Below are 18,857 nucleotides of genomic sequence, written 5' to 3' on the forward strand. Positions count from 1 at the left end.
CTGGCGGTGCAGTTCCTGAAAGGCGTCAGCTCCGAACAGTGTCTAAGCCTATGGCATCAACCTGGGACCTGGAGTTGGTCCTGGACGATTTGTTGAAGCCTCCATTTGGACCATTGGAGTCTGTGGACCTGAGGGTCCTTTCCTATAAGACTGTCCTGCTCATTGGCCTTGGTGACCACCAAGTGTGTTGGGGTGCTCCACACGCTATCAGTGCACCCTTCCTGTGTGGAGTTCGTGCCTGGCGACTACAAAGTAAAGTTACGTTCTAATGCAGTTTGCTCCCAAGGTTATGCCTATGTTTTACAGGTCCCTGGCTTTCAAAGTGTTCCCTTTCTCATGGCCTGTGTCCGGTGCGCTCTTTACGCGCTTATATGGATCAAAACAAGAATGTCCGTGTTTATGACCAGCTTTTTGTCTGTTTCGCTAATCCAGCTTGGGGTAGTCTTTCATATTTGGATTGTGGAGGCTATTTCCCGGGCATATGACAGCAAATGACAACAGTTGCCTTATCCGGGTTACCACAGTTCCCCCCGTGCGATTGAGCCTTGGGCTGCTTTGGTATCCGGCAGTGCACAGATTGCGCATTTATCCAGGTTACCACAGTTTCACTGTGGGTTTGAGCCTAGGGCTGCCGTGGTTCGTCGCTGATTTGGTGCGCGAGTGCACATTATCAAGTCACAGCAGGTGCCCTGTTGTTTTGGACTTGCAGTTCCTTGTGTGATTCCTGGCATTCCCGAAGCATTAGGTCTCTGTGAGCCTTTTTGGAATCGGTAGGGTCTATGTACGTAGGGCTCCGTGGTTGATGATAGGCAGCATTTCTCCGGGTTACCACAGTTACCTGTGGGTTAGAGCCTTGGGTTGCCATGGTTCATCGACTCTGGTTGATGCTATGCAGTGCACGTGTGCACTTTACCAAGTCAAGGCAGGTGATCTGTTGTTTTGGACCGGCGATTCCTTGTACGAATTCTGACATTTCAGGCTCGCAAGGTAAGCATCGTTCATGGAACCGTATGTTCTATGGATTTGGTCTGCAGTTACATTGTGCACAGCAAAGTTGCAACAGGTTCTGGTTCCCTAACAGTTCAGTCCTCATGAGGCTCTGACAGTTCAGCCTTCTCGGGTACGTTTTGGGGAAAGGGTGGCTTCCCCCCTTTTTGGAATTGGTAGAACCTGTGTGTGCTTGTGCTGCCATGGGCCTCCTAGTTTGGTACGCTCTGTGCTAGATGGGGCGTGATTGTCTGTCCCATAGTATGTTATACCAAGTTACCTACTGAAACGGAACATATGGTTCTGATATAACTACTGTTCCCTGAAGGAGGGAACCAGGTGTAATATATTTTGGCCCAGCGCCGTCAGGGGGTTTGGGTTCGCTCAAGAGCGGTACTGAAATTGAGGAAATGGATACGAGCACCGGTATTATAGCCAGGAAGGCGGGGCTTACGAGGGCGGACTTGGCATCCATTGAGCCGTTGGGCGTAATTTTAGTTTGCTTTAGGTGAATAGGATTGGTCGTTGACTCCCGATAGTATGTTATACCTCAGTCCCTTCTTCAGGGAACTTCTTCAGTAATCAGTGTGGTGTTGCCAGAGAGGAAGAGGTGAAACCAGAGGGTTTATGTCCACGAAAATAAGACCACGAAGTAAGGAATTTTTCAATCTATGAGTGCTGAATTTGGTAAACAAATGTTGTTGTTTTTTATTGCTAATTTGCTATGTGAGGCTTATTTGATTGAACATACGTTTTGTAATGTTTAGAATGTTATGAATGCACTGATAAAAGTGGACACACATGGCATTTCACACACGTATCTGCCCCTCTCATTGGCTAGAATGGTCCCACCTGATCTCGCCTCCTCCTGCCTGCCTTCCATCTTTGAGGACATTTGTTTCCATTGTTAGAGTGGTCACTCAACTGTCTTGCCAATATAATATATAATAATATATAATATAATAACATCTTTGGCATTGCTTACCAGGGAGGTAACATTTCATTTGATATTTTTAACCCTTTTAGAAACAGCTCTGAAGATGGTTTTAGCAACTCTCAACCGAATTCATGTCTATGTATTCTTGCTGTTGGACCAGCCAGTTACTAAGCTTACAGTAAAGCTATACAAGTCTTGCTAAGTTGCTAGGCTAACATGTTACCAAGGCTAGTCCTGCCGCACGAGAGCTTTAGGGTCAGGTTAGCTCCGGCTGCTACCTCACACATTGCTGACTGGGAAAGGCTGCGTGGGCACAAAACTGGCACCCAACTGCCAATTAATCAAAATGCACTGCCTCACTGGCAACCTAAAAAGGGAGAAAAAGAAGTAGGACAGCTGCTTGTGCCAAGACAAGGAGGCTCAATTACTTTAGGAAAAAATATATATATTGTCTGTAGCTCATTTAAAAAATATATATATATTTTACCTTTATTTAACTAGGCAAGTCAGTTAAGAACAAATTCTTATTTTCAATGAGAGCCTAGGAACAGTGGGTTAACTGCCTGTTCAGGGGCAGAACGACAGATTTGTACCTTGTCAGCTCGGGGGTTTGAACTTGCAACCTTCCGGTTGCTAGTCCAAGTCTCTAACCACTAAGCTACCCTGCCGCCCCTCATGTCATAAGTCCTGGGGAGTTACGCCTTTTCTTACTTCGGCCATGGGAAAGAACAGGAATTGTGGGATGAGAGGAATTTACCACGGATCCAACAGTACTTCCCGGTTTCCTAGCCTTTCCCAATTCCAAGGCCTTGCACTCTTCTGTTTGGCCGATCTCCAGATCAGCAGGGAAGGCTGGTATTGGGATGTGCAGGGAAGGGGAAGTGAGATGTGGACATAGTTGCTCGCCATCACCTGTTGCTTCAGTGACGGAAGTCTGGCTGTGGCTCCAGCTGGAGAACTCTGGGAAGCGTGGCCTGCGGCTGTAGAACTCTGGGAACTCTATTGGCACATTATTCATTGGACCAAACACACTCGGCCAGGACATATTAGCATCATTGTCATGTAGACTGAGAAATACATGCACAGACACACACAAATAAACACAGAGGGATTTTCAAGTACCTGATTAGTTCGAGGAGCGCAGAGTTGTGGTTGCAATAGCTCTAGAGCTACTTGTCATTGCCTTGTCAGTGTACCGCTGAAATGGTCTACATTTCACTGCCTGCCCTACATCGTCCTCAGAGCCCTATTAGCTAAGGGGTGTTAGTTCTTACTTGAAATGCTGACAAGAAACCCTGGAGCCAATACTTATCACAGGCAGAAATTGACGCCTTTAATATCCTATTTAATATCCAATATCCAACAGGCAGTTAACCCACTGTTCCTAGGCCGTCATTGAAAATAATAATTTGTTCTTAACTGACCTAGTTAAATAGAGGTAAAAAAATAACAATAAAAAAATCAAATAAAAAAATTCCGTCTCAGACATTCCTGAGTACTGACACATTTTCATGACATTCAGAAAGGATTCCCACCCCTTGACTTAGTCCACATTTTATTGTTACAGCCTGAATTTAAATAGATTCCTTTTGGATTTGTTTGTCACTGGCACACACACACAATACCCCATTATGTCAAAGTGGAATTATGGTTTTAGATTTTTGTTTACAAATGAAGAGCTGAAATGTTTTAAGTCAATAAGTATTCAACCCCTTTGTTATGACAAGCCTAAGTACGTTTAGGAGTAAAAATGTGCTTAACAAATCACATAGTAAGTTTTATGGACTCTGTGTGCAATAATAGTGTTTAACATGATTTCTGAATGACTACCTCATCTCAGTACCCCACACATACAGATAATTGTAAGGTCCCTCAGTTGAGCAGTGAATTTGAAATACATATTCAACCACAAAAGACCAGGGAGGTTTTCCAATGCCTTGCAAAGAGGGGTACCTATGGGTAGATGGGGAAAAAATAAAACAAATCCGCTCAGGGATTTCACCATGAGGCCAATGGTGACTTTAAAACAGTTTAATGGCCGTGATGGGAGAAAACTGAGGATGGACCAAGAACACTGTAATTACTCCATAATAGTAGCCTAATTGACAGAGTAAAAAGAAGGAAGCCTGTACAGAATACAAATATTACAAACCATGTATCCTGTTTGCAACACGGCACTAAAGTAATACTGCAAATAGATTAACTGTATGTCCAGAATACAAAGTGGTATGTTTGTGGAAAATCCAGTACAACACATTACTGAGTACCACTCTCAATATTTTCAAGCATAGCGGTGGCTGCATCATGTTATGGGTATGCTTGTAATTGTTAAGGTCTGGGGAGTTTTTCAGGATTAAAAATAAACAGAATGGAGCTAAGCACAGGCAAAATCCTAGAGGAAAACCTGGTTTAGTCTGCTTTCCATCAGACACTGGGAGATGATTTCACCTTTCAGCAGGACAATAACCTAAAACACAAGGCTAAATCTACACTGGAGTTGCTAACCAAGAAGAAAGTAAATGTTCCTGAGTGGCCGAGTTACAGTTTTGACTAACACTTCCGGTCATACCTTTGAGAAACACCTAGTCATTCAAGGCTTTTCTTTATTTTTACTATTTTCTACATTGTAGAATAATAGTGAAGATATCAAAACTATGAAATAACACATATGGAATCATGTAGTAAACAAAAAAGTGTTCAACAAATCAAAATACATTTTAGATTCTTCAAAATAGCCACCCATTGCCTTGATCACAGCTTTGCACACTCTTGGCATTCTCTCAACCAGCTTCACCTGGAATGTTTTTCCAACTTTCTTGAAGGAGTTCCCACATATGCTGAGCACTTGTTGGCTGCTTTTCCTTCTCTACGGTCCGACTCATCCTAAACCATCTAAATTTAGTTGAGGTCAGGGGTTTGTGGATGCCAGGTAATCTGATGCAGCACTCCATCACTCTCCTTCTTGGTAAAATAGCCCTTACACAACCTGGAGGTGTGTTGGGTCATTGTCCTGTTGAAAAACAAATGATAGTACCACTAAGCCCAAACCAGATGGGATGGCATATCGCTGCAGAATGCTGTGGTAGCCATGCTGGTTAAGTGTTACTTGAATTCTAAATAAATCACACAGACAGTGTCACTAGCTAAGCAATCCCACACCATAGCACCTCCTCCTCCATGCTTTACGGTGGAACATACACATGCGGAAATCATCCGTTCACCCACACCGGCGGTTGGAACCAAAAATCTCCAATTTGGACTCCAAACCAAAGGACAAATTTACACCGGTGTAATGTCCATTGCTCGTGTTTCTTGGCCCAAGCAAGTCTCTTCTTGCTATTGGTGTCCTTTAGTAGTGGTTTCTTTACAGCAATTCGACCATGAAGGCCTGATTCACACAGTCTCCTCTGAATAGTTGATGCTGAAATGCGTCTGTTACTTGAACTCCGTGAAGCATTTATTTGGGCCCCAATTTCTGAGGCTGGTAACTCTAATGAACTTATCCTCTGCATCAGAAACTCTGGGTCTTCCTTTCCTGTGGCTGTCCTCATTAGAGCCAGTTTCATCATAGCGCTTGATGGTTTTTGCCACTGCACTTGAAGAAACTTTCCAAGTTCTTGACATTTTCCGTATTGACTGAACTTCATGCCTTAAAGTAATGATAAGACTGTTGTTTCTCTTTGCTTATTTGAGCTGTTCTTGCCATAATTGAAAATCTATGGCAAGACTTGAAAATGGTTGTCTAGCAATGATCAATAACCCATTTGACAGAGCTTGAAGAATTTTACAAAAATGATCAGCAAAAGTTGCACAATCCAGGTGTGGAAAGCTCCAGCTGTAATCGCTGCCAAAGGTGCTTCTACAAAGTATTGACTCAGGGGTGTGAATAACTATGTAAATAAGATATTTCTGTATTACATTTTTTATATATTTGCAAACATTTCTAAAAACAAGTTTCACTTATGGGCTATTGTGTGTAGATGGATGAGATTTTTAAAAAATCTATTGAATCCATTTTGAATTCAGGCTGTAAGACAACAAAATGTGGAATACGTCAAGGGTACGAATACTTTCTGAAGGCACTTTGTGTATATGTTCAATTGTATAGACTTTTTATGGCACTGAAACAGTTCAAGTCAGGAACTGATCCCCTGTAGAAAAACCCTATAACTAAAGAGGTTGCTTAGCTCACAAACAAGAGAAATGCAGTTGTAAGTTTGATCTTGGAATGATGCACTTCAATTTGATGTTCATCAATAGTCGTAATACATCTACTGTAACATTAAGAAGCAACAAGATATTGACATGCTTTTACATACACCACAACCAGAAAATGCTTTAAAACATGGAGGAACCGGTAAAAGGCTAGTCCAATCAGTAATGCTTATTTTCGTTGTCCGTTTCAAAACGATTGGCTACAGTGTTCGCTACTGAACATTGACCTGATTGTCTCAGTAGTGTGTATTCAACAACGATCTAACATAAGACCACAAAAAGTTGTCTCTGGCAATAAGAGTCTGGCAACCAGGCTACAATGTAACTACTCTAAACCCTGCTGCATCAGTGCACTATAGGGCCCTTAGCTCTGTGTGCAGGCAGGCAGGCTGGGCCGCTCTGTCAGTCGTGACCAGTGTTCCTCGTTAAATGTCTTGGCAATGGGCACCAGCACATTTCAGCCACGGATTTACTGCCATTGGCCAGAGACTGGTCCAGTAAAATTCAACCAAACGTTAGCCTGACATTAAGAAAATACCCTTGCTTATAGTTGAGGAACGGTGCTGCGATAGCAGCACTTTCTCACGCTACAATGTAACCTTCCCCATCTGTTGGTCTCTACTGAATACATGTAAGACTGTGTCCCACATGGCATTCTATTGCCTACATAAGACACTACTTTTGACCAGAATAGGGTAGAGTTAAGGAGGCAGCCCTAGTCTCTCATTAGCACATACAGTAGAGTGTCCTTTTCAGACGGTAGACCATGTAGATACCACATATAGTGGAGCAAAAGATTCCTGGTCTGGTGGGGTTTAGGAAGAGCTACATCCTGCTCATCACCTTTCCCTAGAGACCTTCCATTCTGCCCCACACCACAGCACATGGTGCACTGCCGGTACTCTTACCCCCCCCCCACAAGACACATCAAACACTGCACATACCGTATGTACACAGTGTGCATGTAAGCTGCATGTATGCATGGACACAAAAACATGCTTGCACACACACACACACACACAGTTTCTCTCTCCTGTCCATGTCATGGTGTCACCTCTACTCCAACCAGCCACCCTCTGTGACACCCTGTTAGGCTTGGTTGCCCTGGGGAGCATGCTGCCACCCTCCCCCCCCTGGTTCCCTCTCACTGTGTGGGAATGCTGCATGGTTGGCCAGGGGCAGTGATGAGTGCAGTCTCAGGGCAGAATCCAAATGAGGTCCAGGCTGAGATATGTGTCAGTGGCAGTGTTGCCTTAACCAGGTCGAAGTTGGTCCAGTGCTTTTGTACCTCTCCTCCAAGCCAGAGGTTAGAGGAATGAACAGGACAAACTGCTATTATACAGTATTAAAGTAAAGTATACTATATAACAGTATGAATTATTCTCTATATTGTATTATGTTATATATACATCCAATATACAGTACCAGTCAAAAGTTTGCACAAACCTACTCATTCTCAATTTTTTTTTCTCCATTGTAGAATAATAGTGAAGACATCAAAACTATGAAATGACACATATGGAATCATTTAGTAACCAAAAAAGAGATTCTTCAAAGTAGTAACACTTTGCTTTGATGACAGCTTTGCACACTCTTGGTATTCTCTCAACCACCTTCATGAGGTAGTCATTTCAATTAACAAGTGTGCCTTGTTAAAAGTTCATTTGTGGAATTCTTAATGTGTTTGTGCCAATCAGTTGTGTTGTGACAAGGTAGGGGTGGTATACAGAAGATAGCCCTATTTGGTAAAATATCAAGTCCATATTACGTCAAGAACAGCTCAAATAAGCAAAGAGAAACAACATGCCATCATTACTTTAAGACATGAAGGTCAGTCAATATGGAACATTTCAAGAACTTTGAAAGTTTTCTCAAGTGCAGTCGCAAAGAAACCACTTCTAAAGGACACCAATGAGAAGAAGAGCCAAGAAACACGAGCAATGGACATTAGACAGGTGGAAATTTGTCCTTTGGTCTGATGAGTCCAAATTTGAGATTTTTGGTTCCAACCGGCGTGTCTTTGTGAGACGCAGAGTAGGTGAACGGATGATCTCTGCTTGTGTGGTTCCCACCGTGAAGCATGGAAGAAGAAGTGTGATGGTGCTTTGCTGGTGACACGGACAGTGATTTATTTACAATTCAAGGCACACTTAACCAACATGGCTCCCACAGTATTCTGCAGCTATACGCCATCCCATCTGGTTTGCACTTAGTGGGACTATCATTTGTTTTTCAACAGGACAATGACCCTAAACACACCTCTAGGCTGTGTAAGGGCTATTTTACCAAGAAGGAGAGTGATGGATTGTTGCATTAGATGACCTGGCCTACACAATTACCCGACCTCAACCCAATTAAAATGGTTTGGGATGAGTTGAACTGCAGAGTGAAGGAAAAGCAGCCAACAAGTGCTCAGCATGTGGGAACTCCTTTAACACAGCTGGAAAAGCTGGTTGAGAGAACGCTTTGCACACACTTGGCAGTCATCAAGGCAAAGGGTGGCTACTTTGAAGAATCTAAAATATATTTTGAATTCTTTAACACTTTTTTGGTTACTACATGATTCCATATGTGTTATTTATTTCAAATTATGTTTTCACCATTATTCTACAATGTAGAAAATAGTCAAAAAAAATAAAGAAAAAGCCTTGAATGAGTAGGTGTGTCCAAACTTTTGACTGGTACAGACACATTATGTAAAGTATAACCATATCAGGTGCAGCCCACCTTCTCCATCTTGTTCACTCTCTCTCTCTCTCTCTCTCTCTCTCTCTCTCTCTCTCTCTCTCTGTCACACACGCACACACAAACAGTAAGCTCAGATAAGAAATGAAAGCCTGCTGCAGTTTTACGATTTAAGCGGTGATGTTTTTCTGTTATATGTATCTGACCTTCTCAGGTGTCTGTGTAACCCAGTTGGAGATTGATTATTCCATTGGAGGGATGCCAGGAATACTGAAGAGCCTTTCCCTCTACACTCCTTAAATATGTTCATGTCCATTATGCCCTGCACTATCATTCAATATTATTATGAACATAAAGTGCAATAATCTAAAGTAACATACCACAGGCTCGAGGGATATCTGTTGTAACTTAAAGGGATAGTTCCCCCAAATTACAAAATGAATTATTGGTTTCATTACCCTGAAAGCAGTCAATGGACAAAGTATGACATGCTTTGCTTTAGTTCCCTGGCACTGTTTCCTAATGCTAAGATTTTTGCATTTGTGGCAATAATCCCATTCAAGTCATTTTGGGTGAATTAGGCCTGGCTCGCAGCTGGCGTTACAATTCATCCCAAAGGTTTTCAATGGGGTTGAGGTCAGGGCTTTGTGCAGGCCAGTCAAGTTCTTCCACACATCTCAACAAACCATTTCTGTACGGACCTTGCACAGGGGCATTGTCATGCTGAAACAGGAATTGTCTACAATGTCTATGTATGCGTTCAAATTTCCCTTCACTAGAACTAAGGAGCCAAGCCCGAACCATGAAATACAGCCCCAAACCATTATTCCTCCTCCACCAAACTTTAGTTGTCACTATGCATTCGGGACAGGTAGCATTCTCCTGGCATCCACCAAACCCAGATTCGTCCTTCAGACTGCCAGATGGTGAAGCGTAATTCATCACTCCAGAGAACGCGTTTCCACTGCTCCAGAGTCCAATGGCGGCAAGCTTTACACCACTCCAGCCGAAGTTTGGTATTGCACATGGTGATCTTAGGCTTGTGTTCGGCTGCTCAGCCATGGAAACCCATTTCATGAAACTCCCGATGAACAGTTATTGTGCTGATGTTGCTTCCAGAGGCAGTTTGGAACTCGGTAGTGAGTGTTGTAACCGAGGACAGACATTTTTACACGCTACACACTTCAGCACTTGACGGTCCCGTTCCACATACTACTGTATATACAATTTACATTTGATGACTGACAGGGGGCGCTGTTTTGAAACCACACGCCTCCATCTTGCCACTCCCCCACCATTGTAACAAATACTTTGTAGAGAAGCATTTATAAACGTCTACATTTGTTTTTCCCACATGTATTCTATTACAGACACATTAATGCATAATTGTAAATTGTATTAAACACACACACAATTCGGAAAGTATTCAGAACCCTTGACTTTTTCCACATTTTGTTACGTTACAGCCCAATTCTAAAATTGAATTTAAAAAATAGAACTCATCAATCTACACACAATACCTCACAATGACAAAAAAACAACGTTTTTTGTTTGTTTGTTTTCATTTTTTTAAATAAAAAAACAGAAATACCTTATTTACATAAGTATTCAGTCCCTTTGCATTGAGACTAGAAAATTGAGCTCAGGTATATCTTATTTCCATTGATCATCCTTGAGATGTTTCTACAACTTGATTGGAGTCCACCTGTGGTAAATTCAATTGATTGGACATGATTTGGAAAGGCACACACCTGTCTATATAAGGTCACACAATTGACAGTGCAAAAACCAAGCCATGAGGTCGAAGGAATTGTCCGTAGAGCTCAGAAACCGGATTGTGACGAGGCACAGATCTGAGGAAGGGTACCAAAACATTTCTGCAGAATTGAAGGTCCCTAAGAACACAGTGGCCTCCATCATTCTTAAATGGAAGAAGTTTGGAACCACCAAGACTCTTCCAAGAGCTGGTCTCCCGGCCAAACTGAGCAATCGTGGGAGAAGGTCCTTTGTCAGGGAGGTGACCAAGAGCCCAATGGTTACTCTGACAGAGCTCCAGAGTTACTCTGTGGAGGTGGGTGAACCTTCCAGAAGGACAACCATCTCTGCAGCCCTCCACCAATCAGGCCATTATAGTAGAGTGGCCAGACGGAAGACACTCCTCAGTAAAAGGCACGTCACAGCCCGCTTGGAGTTTGCCAAAAGGCACCTAAAGACTCTCAGACCATCTTTGGCCTGAATGCCAAGCGCCACGTCTGGAGGACTGTGAAGTATGATGGTGGCAACATGAGCTTGTGGGGATGTTTTTCAGCGGCATGGACTGGGAGACCAGTCAGGACCGAGGGAAAGATGAATAGAGCAAAACATATATTATTTTTTCAATTATAGAATGAGGCAAAACATAACAAAATGTGGAAAAAGTCAAGGCGTCTGAGTAATTTCCCGAATGCACTGTGTGTATACAGTTGAAGTCGGAAGCTTACATACACTTACGTTGGAGTCATTAAAACTCTTTTTTCAACCACTCCACAAATATCTTGTTAACAAACTAAAGTTTTGGCAAGTCGGTTAGGACATCTACTTTCATGGCTTTAGAAGCTTCTGATAGGCAAATTGACATAATTTGAGTCAATTGGAGGTGTACCTGTGGCTGTATTTCAAGGCCTACCTTCAAACTCAGTGCCTCTATGCTTGACATCATGGGAAAATCAAAAGAAATCAGCCAAGACCTCAGAAAAAAAAATGGTAGACCTCCACAAGTCTGGTTCATGCTTGGGAGCAATATCCAAATGCCTGAAGGTACCACGTTCATCTGTAAAAAGAATAGTATGCAAGTATAAACACCATGGGACCACACAGCTGTCATACCGCTCAGGAAGGAAACGCGTTCGGTCTCCTAGAGATGAACATACTTTGGTGCGAAAAGTGCAAATCAATCCCAGAACAACAGTAAAGGACCCTGTGAAGATGCTGGAGGAAACAGGTACAAAAGTATCTTTACCCACAGTCAAATGAGTCCTATATGGACATAACCTGAAAGGCCGCTCAGCAAGGAAGAAGCCACTGCTCCAAAACTGCCTTAAAGCCAGACTACGGTTTGCGGTTTGCCAGACGACTACGGGTTGCAACTGCACATGGGGACAAAAGATGGTACTGGTCCTCTGGTCTGATGAAACAAAAATAGAACTGTTTGGCCATAATGACCATAGTCATGTTTGGAGGAAAAAGAGGGAGGCTTGCAAGCCAAAAAACACCATCACATACGTGAAGCACGGGGGTGGCAGCATCATGTTGTGGGGGTGCTTGCTGCAGGAGGGACTGTTGCACTTCACAAAATAGATGGCATCATGAGGCATGAAAATTACAAAATTAATTAATTATAAAATTATAAGCAACATCTCAAGACAGACATCAGTCAGGAAGTTAAAGCTTGGTTGCAAATGGGTCTTCCAAATGGACAATGACCCCAAGCATACTTCCAAAGTTGTGGCAAAATGGCGTAAGGACAACAAAGTCAAGGTAATGGAGTGGCCATCACAAAGCCCACAAATCCTATAGAAAATGTGTGGGTAGAACTAGAAAAAAGTGTCTGCGAGCAAGGAGGTCTACAAACCTGACTCAGTTACACCAGCTCTGTCAGGAGGAATGGGCCAAAATTCACCCAACTTATTGTGGGAAGCTTTTGGAAGGCTACCCAAAACATTTGACCCAAGTTAAACCATTTAAAGGCAATGCTAATAAATACAAATTGAGTGTATGTAAACTTCTGACCCACTGGGAATGTGATAAAAGAAATAAAAGCTGAAATAAAGAATTCTCTCTACTATTATTCTGACATTTCACATTATTAAAATAAAGTGGTCATCCTAACTGACCTAAAACAGGGAATTTTTACTAGGATTAAATGTCAGGAATTGTGAAAAACTGAGTTTAAACCTATTTGGCTAAGGTGTATGTAAACTTCCGACTTCAACTGTGTGTGTGTGTGTGTGTGTGTGTGTGTGTGTGTGTGTGTGTGTGTGTGTGTGTGTGTGTGTGTGTGTGTGTGTGTGTAGATATATATATATATATATATATATTATTAGAAAGTACTAATGTTATTGTCCCCACCACAATCAAAATATACTTCAATACATGTATTTTTTTCCTTCAAACATTTCAATAAAATACTGTAGAATTCCATTCATTCCTATGGAAGACTGCTTTTCTGAGGAGCGCCAACATGGCTGACTGGTGGATTCAAAGCGTCTCAACACATAACATCAACAATCCAGGGTTTATATACATCATTGGCTGCACTCTCGTCTTTCTCGTTGAATGACAGCAAACACTTCATTGAAGAATCCCGTCCATATTTCCCACCCCTACTGTTAACCAATCACCGATGAAGGGGCGTAGACTTTGGCTACCGAACTTCGACTTGCCTCAAGAAAAATGTTGTGTGTGCAATGGAAGACAACACATATCAAGATTCAAAATGCAATCAATTTTCAATAGAAAATAAAGAAAAATACTCACATCTTCAACTAAGTTGCTAAGACAGGAGCACAGAGACAGTGTGAGACTACTTCTCTTTTCCAAGTTCAGGTAGTCATAAGGTTATCACAGGTGTCACTATGGACAAAGTAGTGAATACAATGCCATGTTGCCTTGAGATCAGACAACCAAACTACCTCAGGCTTAGCGCGGTTGTTTATAAACTGTTGGAGCAACTCCTAGACACAACAGAAGCCTCTCAATAACCTCCCCCTCAGCAAAGTCCCAAAGCCTCTCGACTTGTTTCCTGCCAAATCCGCTCCTCAGGATGAGTAACCCATGAAATGATTTCTGACATTATGGATCACAGGTCTGTTGGATGAGCTGCCTGATCCTTTTCTGCTCCGGTGTTGACAGGGCAGAGGGATTTAGAGGGATTTCCCTTGCCTAGCTGGTTGTGGAGTTGTGTGCCAGCAAGCTAACCCGCCTCACATTAATAAACTTGTGTATCCGTCTACTGTATGCATGTCTCAGAGGACCATCTGGACAGTACTGGAGAAGTTGGTGGTCAACAGCCTAACTTAATGCTACAGAAATTCACTGTGGATATTGTGCTTCCTTCTAGAGCACAGCATAAGTCCCTTTTGTAGAGGGTAGAATAACAGACCGGTCCAATGATGTGCACATTCATTACGCACATAAAATATTGGGAGTCACAGAACACCTGTGATGCAATCGATGGACAACATGCAAGCTTTCTATTGATCTCAGTTAAAGACCTCGTCTCCAATTCAACACTGTCTGTTTCCCTTCGCCTGCTGCTGGAGCTGCCTGGCCTGGCTGACAGACAGAGAGCAGTGAGCCTACATGACCACCTCCAGGACTTTCTCCACATTGATCCCCTGCAGTGCCAACCGGCAGCCCAGAAGTTCTCATTTTAGCTATTTTCAATGGGGTGTTTGATGGGTTCTGATGGGATTTGCTGCAGCCATTATTTTTGGTTAAATAGGATCGACTCTGATACAGCCATTTTGCTGCTGCAGGAAATTAATCATGCAGCAACAGAAAATGTGAATTATTATGTGGATTATAATTCATGGACATTTTTCTAGGGGTTGATAAATATGACATTTACAAACTTCAGAAGCCTTTTAAAACCTCAAATACACTACAAAATGTAACACTACAAGTCATCCTGCAACAAACAGGGTGATCAAATGAAGATCCTACATCTGTAACCCCCCTCTGCAGCCCCGGCTCGATCTCAGTGTGCTAAGAGGCTTTTCCTCGAGGTGAGACATTTTTATTTCTTGGCAGTCGTTCGCTACTTCTATCCAAAGTTACTTACTGTTCACTTACTCACAGTTCATCTTGCTTCTAATCCACTGAAGGAGAAGCAATCTACCTCATGGCATGCAATGCTGGGTTTGAACCTCTACACCAGCGACCTTTTGGTCGATAATCGACTTGGTCATGCTAGAACATTTCTTGGAACCCCGGCCTGGCAGAAATGTCCTGGTGGTGCTTACCCTCTAGGATGACCTCCTTGCCCGTCTTCTTTAGAGCCTGCACGGCATCATCGTGTGTGGCCTCCCGGAGGTCAGAGCCGTTGACCGAAAGGATGGCGTCACCCACGTACAGGGCCTCCGTCTGGTCAGCAGCCAACCCTTTGAAGATCTTCGAGATGAGAATAGGCATTTTATTCTCTTTCCCACCTGCAAAGTAAAGCATATGGCATCGGTTCAGTTCATCTTAAAGGAACCTGGTGCGCTTCTCATACAAAGTATAAACCAGATGGTTACCAGTCTAAGTTTGTGCCCCTCTCTTAATGGAGAAGGGATGTGAATATGAAATATGGTGGTCTACAGGAATACCGTACATATGCTTTTTCCTAGGGCTTAAAGGTGACATGAAAAGGTTTTTTGCTGTTTTTCCAGAACTTTCATTATACAACAGCTAAATACATCATCAAATGATCTGCAATAATATGTTGGTAAGGTTAGATTTTGCATCTTTGATATAACACTAAAGGAGGGGACCAGTCAACATGCTTCTTTGGAATGTTTGGAAATTATGTCATTTGAGGGCATTGTGAAAATTCCATATTTTGATTTTAGTGCACAATTTCACATCTCTGAGCTCACATGCTCGATATTGTACAGTGCAGAACACAATCAGAACTCTATTTCCCGTTTTACATTTGATCCAGCTATTCCAGTCAGGAAAAAAACCCGGTGCCGGGATTTCAAAGTAGTTTTCATGTTTCACTTGTGCTCCACTGTGACAGTAGGTGGTCTGTCAGATTTATGCTGCAGAACAGGAAGGTAAGACGCTGATCTCCTTCTAGCTACCTATAATAAATCGCTTGAAACCACACTACTGTTTACAGGGATCTTTATTTATGGACAGTTCAAAGTGGTATGAATATTTGTGATTGAGAAAATGCTTTTCATATGTACCGAACCATCCAATGATGGGATTTATAAATAAATTATCTGGGCTCCCAAAAAGGACTGATATATATATAAAAAAGGATGGTCCACAGATATAAGTGATGGAACAGAATATGGAAAAATATGACCTTGGCATCCTGTAATTCGAACCATCAACGTATGCATTTTAAGTTTGTTCACAGACTGTATTTAACAGCAAGAAAACATTTTACGATTAAATTGGCCCCTACTCCCAACTGTTGACTGTGTCTGCTAAATAAGGTAGGCACATTCCTTCATATGATGTGGGATGCCCTGCAGTTAAATGTTTCTAACACAAAGTGTTCAAAATGAATTTCAATGTGCATGAATGTAAATATTCAAATGCTTTGCATCTACTATGTTATTTAATGATGATTACTACTGGCAGCACCGCTGCAGAAAAGATGTTGGACACCTGACTCTCTCCCAATACTCCAGTGGATACACTTCCTGTTCAAAGTTATACCATTAGAATTATCCACAGTGAGAATGAAGGGGGGTCGTCAAGGAACAATTAAAGCCTTGACAAATACACTTAACTGTGTAAAGAATCATCTCAGCTAAAGCCCAACACATACAAATAAACTATTTATAAAGCCCAAATACTTAGGTCATGCAATAAAATGCAAATGAATTACTTTAAAATCATACAATGTGAATTTCTGGATTTTGTTTTAGATTCCGTCTCTCACAGTTGAAGTGTACCTATGATAAAAATTACAGACCTCTACATGCTTTGTAAGTAGGAAAACCTGCAAAATCGGCAGTGTATCAAATACTTGATCTCCCCACTGTTCATACTAACAATATATACTGTGCCCTCCTGAAATATTGGCACCATAGGTAAATACAGTATGAACAAAAAAGGCTGTGAAAAAATGTAATCTTTCAAATTGTTTAAAAAAATGATTGGCAACCTAGAAATTCTTATGAACAAAATCTAATTGATGTATATTCTGATTCATATTTTACTTTTTAAAGTTCATCTGAGTATTAGGAAATCTTAAGTGGTAATCCATTACTTCCTGTTTCACTGGGGTATAAATATGAGGTGACACACTAAACTCCCTTAGTCATCCATCAACATGGGAACACACAAGTGAAAGGAGACAAAATGTTGTTGACCTTCACAAATCAGGCAATGGCTATATAGAGATAGCAACACGCCTGAAAATACCCATCTCCACTATGAGGGCAATAATGAAGACATTTAAAACAACTGGAGCTGTGATGAAGCAAGAGTATTTTGCCTCCACGCACAATGAGAAGGATGGTTCAAGTGGCAAAAAAATCTCCAAAGATCACAGTTGGAGAATTGTATAAATTGATTACATCTTGGGGTCACCAAGTCTCCACAACTACTGACCCTATAATCTAGCTTTTGCAATGGCCATCCCAGTCCCCTGACCTAAACCCCATTGAAAATGTGCGGGGTAAGCTTAAGAGGAGTCCACAAGTGAGTATATGTTTTATTTATTTCACCTTTATTTAACCAGGTAGGCCAGTTGAGAACAAGTTCTCATTTACAACTGCGACCTGGCCAAGATAAAGCAAAGCAGTGTGTCACAAACAAAACAGAGTTACACATGGAATAAAAAAACACACAGTCAATAATACAATAGAAAAAGTATATATACAGTGTGGGAATGAGGTAGGATAAGGGAGGTGAGGCAATAAATAGGCCATGGTGGCGGAATAATTAAAATATAGCAATTAAATAAGAGTGATAGATGTGCAGAAGATGATTGTGCAAGTAAAGATACTGGGGTGCAAAGGAGCTACATAAATAACAGTATGGGGATGTGGTAGTTGGATGGTTGGATGGGCTATTTACAGATGGGCTATGAACAGGTGCAGTGATCTGTGAGCTGCACTGACGCCTGGTGCTTAAAGTTAGTGAGGGAGGGAGATATGTGTCTCCAGCTTCAGTGATTTTTGCAGTTCGTTCCAGTCATTGGCAGCAGAGAACTGGAAGGAAAGGCGGCCAAAAGAGGAATTGGCTTTTGGGGGTGACCTGTGAAATATACCTGCTGTAGTGCGTGCTACAGGTGGGTGCTGGTATGGTGACCAGTGAGCTGAGATAAGGTGGGGCTTTACCAAGCAAAGACTTATAGATGACCTGGAGCCAGTGGGTTTGGCGATGAATATGAAGTGAGGGCCAGCCAACAAGAGCATTCAAGTCGCAGTGGTGGGTAGTATATGGGGCTTTGGTGAAAAAACAGATGGCACTGTAATAGATAGACTACATTCAGTTTGCTGAGAAGAGTGTTGGAGGCTATTTTGTAAATCGCCGAAGTCAAGGATCGGGAGGATAGTCAGTTTTACGAGGGTGTTTGGCAGCATGAGTGAAGGATGCTTTGTTGCGAAATAGGAAGCCGATTCTAGATTTAATTTTGGATTGGAGATGCTTAATGTGACTCTGGAAGGAGAGTTTACAGTCTAACCAGACACCTAGGTATTTGTAGTTGTCCACATATTCTAAGTCAGAACTGTCCAGAGTAGTGATGCTGGATGGGTGGGCAGGTGCGGGCAATGATCGGTTGAAGAGCATGCATTTAGTTTTACTTGCATTTAAGAGCAGTTGGAGGCCACGGAAGGAGAGTTGTATGGCATTGAAGCTCGTCTGGAGGTTAGTTAGCACAGTGTCCAAAGGAGGGCCAGAGGTATACAGAATGGTGTCATCTGCGTAGAGGTGGACCAGAGAATCACCAGCAGCAAGAGTGACATCATTGATGTATACAGAGAAGAGAGTCGGCCCGAGAATTGAACCCTGTGACACCCCCATAGAGACTGCCAGAGGTCCGGACAACAGGCCCTCCGATTTGACACACTGAACTCTATTAGAGAAGTAGTTGGTGAACCAGGCGAGGCAGTCATTTGAGAAAGCTAGGCTGTTGAGTCTGCCGATAAGAATGTGGTGATTGACAAAATCGAAAGCCTTGGCCAGGTCGATGAATACAGCTGCACAGTATTGTCTCTTATCGATGGCAGTTAGGATACCGTTTACAACCTTGAGCGTGGCTGATGACCAGCTCAGAAACCAGATTGCATAGCGGACTTAATTTAATTTGATTTGACCTAAGTGT

General features: G+C 42.3%; 1 protein-coding gene across 1 annotated transcript in view; it reads right to left on the bottom strand.

Annotated features, from left to right (window-relative positions):
* Window positions 1-18,857, bottom strand: part of LOC115131827 (alpha-1-syntrophin-like) — a 118,701-nt gene that overhangs the window by 80,279 nt on the left and 19,565 nt on the right. The window contains exon 2 of the mRNA XM_065004093.1: window positions 14,827-15,012. Within this exon, the coding sequence (XP_064860165.1) occupies window positions 14,827-15,012 (186 nt within the window). The remainder of the gene's footprint in view (window positions 1-14,826; window positions 15,013-18,857) is intronic.

Source organism: Oncorhynchus nerka, linkage group LG2 (genome assembly GCF_034236695.1).
Source record: "Oncorhynchus nerka isolate Pitt River linkage group LG2, Oner_Uvic_2.0, whole genome shotgun sequence".
In the NCBI taxonomy this organism is placed as follows: Eukaryota; Metazoa; Chordata; class Actinopteri; order Salmoniformes; family Salmonidae; genus Oncorhynchus; species Oncorhynchus nerka.